This window comes from Colobus angolensis, unplaced genomic scaffold, assembly GCF_000951035.1.
Source record: "Colobus angolensis palliatus isolate OR3802 unplaced genomic scaffold, Cang.pa_1.0 Scaffold59, whole genome shotgun sequence".
Classification (NCBI taxonomy): domain Eukaryota; kingdom Metazoa; phylum Chordata; class Mammalia; order Primates; family Cercopithecidae; genus Colobus; species Colobus angolensis.
This window is the reverse complement of record NW_012119487.1, coordinates 4,076,431-4,087,728: the sequence shown is the minus strand read 5'-3', so window position 1 is coordinate 4,087,728 and position 11,298 is coordinate 4,076,431. Positions and strand designations below refer to the sequence as shown.

The 11,298-nt window shown below is 39.0% G+C and overlaps 1 protein-coding gene across 1 annotated transcript in view; it reads left to right on the top strand.

Moving 5' to 3' along the window:
- SLC9C2 (solute carrier family 9, member C2 (putative)) overlaps nt 1-11,298 on the top strand; it is a 100,701-nt gene that overhangs the window by 52,687 nt on the left and 36,716 nt on the right. Inside the window, exons 11-12 of the mRNA XM_011962458.1 lie at nt 2,326-2,489; nt 3,106-3,201. Of these exons, the coding sequence (XP_011817848.1) occupies nt 2,326-2,489; nt 3,106-3,201 (260 nt within the window). The remainder of the gene's footprint in view (nt 1-2,325; nt 2,490-3,105; nt 3,202-11,298) is intronic.

Below are 11,298 nucleotides of genomic sequence, written 5' to 3'. Positions count from 1 at the left end.
CCTTCCTTCCATCTCTCTGTCTCTCTCTCTCTCTCTCTCTCTCGACAGCTCACTATCTTGTCCAGGCTGGTCTCAAATTCCTGGGTTCAGCCTCCAGAGTAGCTGGGACTACAGGTGCTCACCACCCCAACAGGCTGTGTTTGTTCTTCCTCATTTAAAAAAAATGATACAGGGCCCGGTGCAGTGGCTCACGCCTGTAATCTCAGCACTTAGGAAGGCCGAGGCAGGCGGATCACGAGGTCAAAAGATCGAGATCATCCTAGCCAACATGGTGAAACCCCATCTATACCAAAAATACAAAAATTAGCTGGGCGTGGTGGCACGTGCCAGTAGTCCCAGCTACTTGGGAGGCTGAGGCAGGAGAACCACTTGAACCTGGGAGGTGGAGGTTGCAGTGAGCCGAGATTGCGCCACTGCACTCCAGCCTGGAGACAGAGTGAAACTCCGCCTCAAAAAAACAAAACAAAACAAAACAAAAAAATAGGGTCTCACTCTGTCACCCAGGCTGCAATGCAGTGGTGTGATTATGGCTCACTGCAGCCTGGACCTCTTGGACTCGAGTGATCCTCTTGCCTCGGCCTCCCAAATAGCTGAGACTATAATAGGTTTGCACCACCACACCCAGCTCATTTTTTTCTTTTTTTCTTTTTTGGTAGAAACAGGGTCTGACTATATTGCCCCGGTTGGTCTTGAATTCCTGGGCTCAAGGGATTCTCCTGCCCTGGCATCCCAAAGTGTGGAAATTATAGGTGTGAGCCACCGTGCATGGTCTCGGGTTATTGTTTATAGTGAAAAGCTGTGCTTGGATTGGCAAAAGCTCACAAGGCAGCATGAGTGAAGTTAATTTGATGCCTGAAGTCTTGCTCACACTTTCCTTTCCACCAAATCCCTTTGGCTGCCAGGGATCCGGACCCAGTTGGCTCTTTTTTGAAGATAAAATATGTGGGTTTCTCTCATGCTTCCTTTCTTGTGATTCCTCCTACTCTGGTATTCAAAAGTGAGAACAGTGAGGGATTTTACTACCATGACAATGCTTTTTTCCTCTTGTTTCTTTTTTTCCCCCTCTATAAATTTTTGGTTGTATTAACCAAGCTTCAGAATTTCTTTTAACTCACTCTGGAATAAAGATTATATAACAAGTACTTTATCTTTTCAATGTTTATTCTGTCTAGAAATACCATGTGGTACACATTTAACAGCTGCTTGTCAGATTTGAGTTTTATCAGTCAGAGGTTCAAACCAACTCCTTTCACCTGGTCTAATGCTTTTAAGCAGTCCCTCCTCATACTCTTCCAGGAGTATCTTAAACACTGGGAGTACATTCAGATATACTGGTGCCACCAAGTAGCCCACATGCCTTCATACTTCCCCTGAGCACCTGGAAAGTGGCTGTTGCCCCATCATATGGGTGGTATCTAATTGGGCAAATGAATACATTTTCTCCTTGTGTGGTCTTAGCCCTCGGAATTTTAAATCCAAGGCAGCAGGCAGTCAGATGCCTCTTTGCTCTGGGTTACAGTGAACTGATTCTGATGCTTGAGAGGGATATCCCTGCAGACTTTTCTGGATCCCCAAACTTCAAATCACTCCATTGTACCCAGTGTCCCATAGAGAGTGAAATAAAGTTACACTGAAACATTTAGAAGCCATTTAGCCCTTGAAGAGACATTTCGTATGCAATTATAAGGAGAGGACAGCTTTATTGAGATGGAATTGTAGTAAGTAGACTAAGCTCATTTACTCATTAAACTCTTCTCTTTGGTAAGTGAACCTTATAGAAACCTCAAGAAAATGCAAAATGCTGCACATTTTGAACATATTGATTCACTGGCCAGAAAACAAAGATGTTAAATTTGAGGGATCTCTATTGTACTGGCCTTTAAATGTTATTATGTACAGTATAAGAAACAATTGGAGAACTTGTTAAAATGTAAATTTTCAGGCCAATCTGATTCTGTAGGTATGGAGTAGAACCCAGGAATTTGCATAGTTTAATAGGCAGCCCTTCCACCCGTACCCTTTACACTTTGAGAAATATGGATTGGGTGCGTTGAAGTAGTCATGTCTTTAGCTATAGGGAAAGCAAGGAAACTAATAAACATTTTTTAGCAGTTGAGTCAGATAAAGTTGAGCTATACAGCCAAAAAGAAACAAATAGTTCGGTAATCTTCTGGGAAGTTTTGTATGAAAAATTGTCCTTGCCCTAACCACTCTGGTTTGCAGGTGATCTCAAGATTTCATTACATAATCGTGCAACATTTTTTTGCTTTCCCTTGCAGTCTTCACTGTACTCTATTAAGGCCTTTGCTTTTGTCTTTGTCACAGATTTGTGTGTTCTTTCCCTCCCAAGACAAATGGCCTTGCAAAATGTTACTCAGCACATACAGGAGATAGTACAGAACACAATAACTTTATCTAAAGCAGAAAAAATTTTGACAAATGTTAATTGGACCTTAGTAGAAGATAAAACGAGGATCGAATACATTCCTGTGAGTTGATACTTGGCAAAAAGTAGTTTTCCTTTCCTTCCCTTGGTCTGTCTCGCTTGCTTTAGTCTATTGTTAAAGACCTGATTCTGCTAATTAAACGTCAGAAAACTGAGGGGAGATAGTTACTGGCTTTGCTATTTTGGTGAAATGAGTTTGAATTCTGTCTCTAAAGAGAAGGTCTTGGTTATCCAGCTTTATTTGCCAAATACCAGGAGAATGGATGTTTTTACGATCTGGCTGGTTGAGTACCAATCAATGGCCTCTGCCAAGATAGTGTTTTTAATGGCTTAAGATACTGAGAATTCTCTCCTGGTAGGAGTGTTATAAAAAGCAGAAAACACGGGCTGATTTAGAGAGCAGTCAAGCACATAGATAAGTTTAGAGAAGAATTTGGGATATAAATCTCCCCACATGAATATTTCCTTTAGCACAATTGAAGGCAGCACTTCTTACATGAAAAAACATTACCCACGTTATACACAGCTCTTCATTCTAGCAATTCTGCTTTGAATTACTGGAATCTTTGTTGAGAGTAGCACTTGCCCGTTCCTAATCATTTTTACTTATTTTTAACTTTATCTCTTTATGTTTTAAAATGTCGTCTGGTACGTTTCAGTCTTCCCACGTTTCACATAAGGATATGAAGAAGGAATCCACAATAGATGAAGCTTTAATAGAAGAAGCCAGATTGCATGTAGCTACAATACAAATGGTTGGTGCTGTTCACATAATGTTTTAAAATTTCTTGTCTTGCAATGTCTTTAATCCTGGCGTATGATTTTCAGATGACTTGAAAACTTTTCTTCATCTTCTGACAGTCTGCTGATTTTTAAAATTAATGTGTGATTTGTTAAAGTCAAAAAATAAAAAATTTCCTTCTTCCTGGGCTTTAAGTTTAAGACACAAACCTTATTATCCTGTTTCTATGTCTGGCAAATTTTAGCAGTCACTTTTGAGGCCCTTAGAATAATGTTTGGTGCTATTTACATACCAGATAATTAAACATTTTCAAATATTTAAATTGCTTTTATAAATGTAACATATCTGAGTTCCATTTATACAAAATTATCTCAAGTGCTAATATAGCTGTTAGAGAGAAAATAAGCTAAAATAAATCTGATGAATCAAAAATTCTCTTGAAATGTTGTAATACTAATATTTAAATGTTCTAATATAAATATAGGAAGATTACCTGGTAAAATCAAGTTTATACCAGCTTATCAAATTATACATTTTAAACTGGAGTTATAATCAAATAGAACAAATTTTATTCAATATAAAATGTATATAAAATGCTAATTATGCCCGGAATTCTTTTTTAGTTTCTTTTTAAAATTTATTGTCAATATTAAGAATTCCTAACATATGCAAAAGTAGATAGACTAGTGTAATAAATCCTCATGTACCCATCACCCAACCTTAAAAACCATCCACATGTGACTGATGCCTGCTGCATCCTAACCCCCATCTTATGTATTAGTTTGAAACAAATCATACATGGCATATCATTTCATCTGTAAATATTTCAGTATATATCTTTAAATTTTAAAGTATTTTTAAAAACATAAAATACTAACATTATACTTAAACATGAATAATAATTCCTTAATAACATCAAATACCGAGTCAGTGGTAAGATTTCCAATTGTCTCAAAAATGTGACAGATATTTATTTTTACAGTTTATATTTTCAAATTGAATTCCAGTAAAGTCCACACATTGCAGTGAACTGATATGTCCTTCAAATCTCTATTAACATATAAATTCCTTCTTTTTGTTTTCATTTTTTTCTGTTGAAGAATATATTTCTTCTTATTTGTTTATTTATTTAGAGACAGAGTCTGGCTCTGTCATCCAGACTGGAGTGCAGTGGCACGATCTTGACTCACTGAAACCTCCGCCTCCTGGGTTCAAGAGATTTTTGTGCCTCAGCCTCCCTAGTAGCTGGAATTACAAGTGCGTGCCACCATGCCCAGCTAATTTTTGTATTTTTAGTAGAGATGGGGTTTTGGCACCATGCCCAGCTAATTTTTGTATTTTTTAGTAGAGATGGGGTTTTGACATGTTGGCCAGGTTGGTCTCAAACTCCCGGCCTCAAGTGATCTGCCCACCTCAGCCTCCCAAAGAACTGGGATTACAGGTGTTAGCCACTGCTCCCAGCTTGAAGAACATATTTCTTCTTAAGAAATTATTTTCATTCTTTTAAACATTTCTATACTTAGTTTAACATATTCTCAGAGTTTGAAAGGCTCTCATCCACAGGAGAAAATTCCATATGGTCACAAATTCTTTGCAGAGCCTCCTGTTAAAAAGTGGTATCTTTATCCTACCCCTTGAATTTGGGCTGTTCTTGTGATTTGTTTTGAGCATAAAATATGGCAAAAGTGGCTTTGTGAACGTTCTGGAGCCTAGGCATTGAGAGGATTTGTAGCTTCTACCTTTTTTCCACTCTGAATGCCACCTTGAGACTGCCATGCAAAGAAGATGACCTACCCTCTGAAGAATGAGAAGCCACCTAGAGGAAAACTGAGGCAAAAGGGCCAGTACCTAACTTCCAGACTTGTGGATGAGGCTGCCTCAAGTCAAGGGGTGGGGCAATAGACTCAACCTCTTAATAGTAAGACATACACAGAATTTGTGGCCATATTTACTGTTCCACAGTTTGCCCACTGGCCACAATATTTCTACCCCTCCTACATGTAAAACAGACTCACCCTTTTCCAAGAATCCAAAAAGCTACATCCTATTTGCTATCAGACTCAAAGTCCAGTATCTCATGATCTGCAATCCAGGTGAGAGGCTCCTTGGTTGCCTCTCCTGAAGTGTGACTCCTCTTGATCTAGAGACCTATGAACTAAAAAGACAAGTTATCTGCCCCCCAGACACCCAGTATTCAGTGATGATCAACAGACACCACTGTTTAAGATGGGGAAGAATGGGATGGCTTGAGAAATTACTGGTCCATGGCAATTCTGAAATCCATCTGCGCACATATACCAATTCTCCTCATTCTTTCCATTTCCGTAGGAAATAATCCATGCTTGTAGCCAAGTGACTTTCTCAGTTTGATTTCTGCCTGTAGAAAACTGGGAGGTTTATATTCACTTAGAACTGTCTCTGTCCCTTTTTGTCCAATCTAGCACAATTACTGTAAAAACTGTTTGTTTTCAATGACTCTGGTTTAGTCCACCCCACTTCACAATTTCTTATCAGGTAGACTGTTGACTGTGTCAGACAATGCAGATATGAGTCTGAGGTGACCTTTAGTCTTGTTGAGAAGGTAGACGAAGTTCAACGCTGAATCTTTGGGTGGTCTTAACAAAGGGCCTTCAGTCACACCCTCGATTTGATTTGGAAGCTGAGGCCATATTTTACTGGAAGCACCCTGGATTTGGTCTTTTTTTTTTTTTTTAATTATACTCTAAGTTCTAGGATACATGAGCACAAATGTGCAGGTTTGTTACATATGTATACATGTGCCATGTTGGTTTGCTGCACCCATTAACTCGTCATTTACATTAGGTATTTCTCCTAATGCTATCCCTCCTCTATCTCCTCACCCCATGACAGACCCTGGTGTGTGATGTTCCCCACTGTGTCCAAGTGTTCTCATTGTTCAATTCTCACCTATGAGTGAGAACATGCGGTGTTTGGTTTTTTGTTCTTGTGATAGTTTGTTGAGAATGATGGTTTCCAGCTTCATCCATGTCCCTACAAAGGACATGAACTCATCCTTTTTTATGGCTGCATAGTATTCCATGGTGTATATGTGCCACATTTCCTTAATCCAGTCTATCATTAATGGACATTTGGGTTGGTTCCAAGTCTTTGCTATGCTGAATAGTGCCACAATAAACATAGCGTCCATGTGTCTTTATAGTAGCATGAGTTATAATGCTTGGGTATATACCCAGTAATGGGATTGCTGGATCAAATGGTATTTCTGGTTCTAGATCCTTGAGGAATCACCACACTGTCTTCAACAATGGTTGAAGACAGTTTACAGTTCCACTAACAGTGTAAGAGCATTCCTAATTCTCCACATCCTCTCCAGTACCTGTTATTTCCTGACTTTTTAATGATCATCATTCTAAGTGGTGGGAGATAGTATCTCATTGTGGTTTTGATTTGCATTTCTCTGATGAGCAGTGATGATGAGCATTTTTTCATGTGTCTGTTGGCTGCATAAATGTCTTCTTTAGAGAAGTGTCTGTTCATATCCTTTGCCCACTTTGTGATGGGGTTGTTTGATTTTTTTTCTTGTAAATTTGTTTAAGTTCTTTGTAGATTCTAGATATTAGCCCATTGTCAAATGGGTAGATCGCAAAAATTTTCTCCCATTCTGTAGGCTGCCTGTTCACTCTGATGGTAGTTTCTTTTGCCATGCAGAAACTCTTTAGTTTAATTAGATCCCATTTGTCTATCTTGGCTTTTGTTGCCATTGCTTTTGGTGTTTTGGTCATGAAGTCCTTGCCCATGCCTATGTCCTGAATGGTATTGCCTAGGTTTCCTTCTGGGGTTTTTATGGTTTTTAGGTCTAATATTTAAGTCTTTAATCCATTTTGAATGAATTTTTGTACAAGGTGTAAGGAAGGGATCCAGTTTCAGCTTTCTACATATGGCTAGCCAGTTTTCCCAGCACCATTTATTAAATAGGGAATCCTTTCCCTATTTCTTGTTTTTGCCAGGTTTGTCAAAGATCAGATGGTTGTAGATGTGTGGTGTTATTTCTGAGGGCTCTGTTCTGTTCCATTGGCCTATTCCTCTGTTTTGGTACCAGTACCATGCTGTTTTGGTTACTGTAGCCTTGTAGTATAGTTTGAAGTCAGGTAGTGTGATGCTTCCAGCTTTGTTCATTTTGCTTAGGATTGTCTTGGCAATGCGGGCTCTTTTTTGGTTCCATATGAACTTTAAAGTATTTTTTTCCAATTCTGTGAAGAAAGTCATTGGTACCTTGATGGGGATGGCATTGAATCTATAAATTACCTTGGGCAGTATGGCCATTTTCACGATATTGATTCTTCCTATCCATGAGCATGGAATGTTCTTCCATTTGTTTGTGTCCTCTTTTATTTCGTTGAGCAGTGGTTTGTAGTTCTCCTTGAAGAGGTCTTTCACATAGCTTGTAAGTTGGATTCCTAGGTATTTTATTCTCTTTGTAGCAATTGTAAATGGGAGTTCACTCATGATTTGGCTCTGTTTCTCTGTTATTGGTGTATAGGAATGCTTGTGATTTTTGCACATTGATTTTGTATCCTGAGACTTTGCTGAAGTTGCTTATCAGCTGAAGGAGATTTTGGGCTGAGATGATGGGGTTTTCTAAATATACAATCATGTCATCTGCAAACAGGGACAATTTGACTTCCTCTTTTCCTAATCAAATACCCGTTATTTCTTTCTCTTGCCTGATTGCCCTGGCCAGAACTTCCAACACTCTGTTGAATAGGAGTGGTGAGAGAGGGGATCCCTGTCTTGTGCCAGTTTTCAAAGGGAATGCCTACAGTTTTTGCCCATTGAGTATGATACTGGCTGTGGGTTTGTCATGAATAGCTTTTATTATTTTGAGATACATTCCATCAATGCCTCATTTTTTGAGAGTTTTTAGCATGTAGGGCTGTTGAATTTTGTTGAGGGTCTTTTCTGCATCTGTTGACATAATCATGTGGTTTTTGTCTTTGGTTCTGTTATGTGATGGATTACATTTATTGATTTCCATGTGTTGAACCAGCCTTGCATTCCAGGGATGAAGCCACCTTGATCTTGGTGGATAAACTTTTTGATGTGCTGCTGGATTCAGTTTGCCAGTATTTTATTGAGGATTTTTACTTCGATGTTCATCAGGGATATTGGTCTAAAATTCTCTTTTTTTGTTGTGGCTCTGCCAGGCTTTGGTATCAGGATGATGCTGGCCTCATAAAATGAGTTAGGGAGGATTCTCTCTTTTTCTCTTGATTGGAATAGTTTCAGAAGGAATGTTACCAGATGCTCTTTGTACCTCTGGTAGAATTCTACTATGAATCTGGTTTTGGACTTTTGTTGGTTGGTAGGCTATTAATTATTGCCTGAATGTCAGATCCTGTTATTGGTCCATTCAGCAATTCAACTTCTTTTTGGTTTAGTCTTGGGAGGGTATAGGTGTCCAGGAATTTATCCATTTCTTCTAGATTTTCTAGTTTATTTGCGTAGGGGTGTTTATAGTATTCTCTGATGGTAGTTTGTATTTCTGTGGGATCGGTGCTGATACCACCTTTATCATTTTTTATTGTGACTATTTGATTCTTCTCTTTTTTCTTCTTTATTAGTCTTGCTAGTGGTCTATCAATTTTGTTGATCTTTTAAAAAAACCAGCTCCTGGATTCATTGATTTTTTGAAGGTTTTTTTATTATCTCTATCTCCTTCAGTTCTGCTCTGATCTTAGTTATTTCTTGCCTTCTGCTAGCTTTTGAATGTGTTTGCTCTTGTTTCTCCATTTCTTTTAATTGTGATGTTAGGGTGTTGATTTTAGATCTTTCCTGCCTTCTCTTGTGGGCATTTAGTGCTATAAATTTTCCTCTACGCACTGCTTTAAATGTGTCCCAGAGATTCTCGTATGTTGTGTCTTTGCTCTCATTGGTTTCAAAGAACATCTTTATTTCTGCCTTCATTTTTAAAATTTACCCAGTAGACATTCAGGAGCTGGTTATTCAGTTTCCATGTCGTTGTGCAGTTTTGAGTGAGTTTCTTAATCCTGAGTTCTAATTTGATTGCACTGTGGTCTGAGAGACAGTTTGTTGTGATTTCTGTTCTTTTACATTTGCTGAGGAGTGCTTTACTTTCAACTATGTGGTCAATTTTGGAATAAGTGTGATGTGGTGCTATGAAGAATGTATATTCTGGTGATTTGGGGTGGAGAGTTCTGTAGATGTCTATTAGGTTCGCTTGGTGCAGAACTAAGTTCAAGTCCTGGATATCCTTGTTAACCATCTGTCTTGTTGATCTGTCTAATATTGACAGTGGAGAGTTAAAGTCTCCCATTATTATTGTGTGGGATTCTAAGTCTCTTTGTAGGTCTCTGAGGACTTGCTTTATGAATCTGGTGCTCCTGTATTGGGTGCATATATATTTAGGATAATTAGCTCTTCTTGTTGAATTGATCCCTTTACCATTATGTAATGGCCTTCTTTGTCTCTTTTGATCTTTGTTGGTTTAAAGTCTGTTTTATCAGGGACTAGTATTGCAACCCCTGTTTTTTGTTTTTGTTTTTGTTTTTGTTTTTTTTGCTTTCCATTTGCTTGGTAGATCTTCCTCCATCCCTTTATTTTGAGTGTATGTGTGTCTCTGCATATGAGATGGGTCTCCTGGGTCTCCTGAATATAGCACACCATTGGGTCTTGACTTTTTATCCAATTTGCCAGTCTGTGTCTTTTAATTGGGGCATTTAGCCCACTTACTTTTTAAGGTTAATATTGTTGTATGTGAATTCGATTCTGTCATTATGATGTTAGCCAGTTATTTTGCCCGTTAGTTGATGCAGTTTCTTCTCAGCAGTGATGCTGTTTACAATTTGGCATGTTTTGGTCTTTACTTTTAGATCTTTGCCAGCTGGAGAAACCACAGATGAGGAACACGTTTAGTTTCCAACTTGGCAAATCATGGCTTCTATATTTTCTCTAAGTTTTGCTTTAAGACTGAACTATTTCTCTTCGGTTTATCCCAGTCTCTTTCTCTAACTTGTTATATGAAGCTAAAAAAAGCAGTACTTTTAATATTCCTGGAATATTAGAAATCTAGAAATCTTCTTAGCAGATTCATGAGGTACATTTTCTGTCTTCCATGTTGCCTCAGGTGACAGCCTGGTCAGTGGTACTGCCTTTTGGTAGCATGGCTGCCTCCCTCCAGTCTCCTGCTGTAGTTTCCCCACTGCTCTTCCAGCTTCCACTAACAGTCTTCTCACTGCCCCCCTACCTCTGCTCACCACCCAGTTCCAAAGCTAATGCAGTGTGTTTTAATTTCTGAAGGCTCTCCACAATTGATACTGATTTTTCCTGTTTTAGTCAGCTTCTGCTGTTTAACCAACCAACCCAGAACTTGGTGGCTTAAAACAATGATTTATTATTTCTCACGGTTCTGTGTGTTGGCAGTCCGGGTGATTCTACTCTTGGTCTCATTTTGGATCACTCATATGCCTGTAGTCATTTCCTAGATTGGCTATGGTCAGAGGGTTTGGCAGCTGATGCTAGTTGTCTTCCAGGGTGCTTTGTTTCTCCCCTCGATGGCCTGTTCTCTATAGTTGGCTGGACTGGGCTTCTTCACAGCATGGTCTCTGGGTTTCAACAGGGTGAGAGGGAAAGCCACAAAGCCTCTTAAGTTCCAGGCTCTGGAGCCTGAACAATGTCATTTTTACCCCCATTTTATTAGTTAAAGCAAATCACAAAGCCCGCCCAGAGTCAATGAGTAGAAAAGTAGATTACACCTCTTAATGGGGAAACAGTGATGCCAATTGCAAAGCGGGCATGGACACAGGGAGGCATGACACACTGCAGTCATTGTTGTAATGATCTACCACATTCACTTTTTAAAACCAACAGTCCCATGGAAGGACTTGCTTCATGCTATTTTTGAATAGCTTTCCTAACAGTACCTTCTACTCTGGCATTCTTCCTGTGTTTGTTACCCCTTTCCTTTTCAGTCTCCTCTATGAACTCTTTTTAACCCTTTAATATTGGTGCACCTCAGGACAATTAACTCTGTCCACTGTTCTTACTTTATAGTCTCTCCTTCTTTATTCCCAGCTAGGCTCATGATTTTAACACTATGCATAGATGCTCT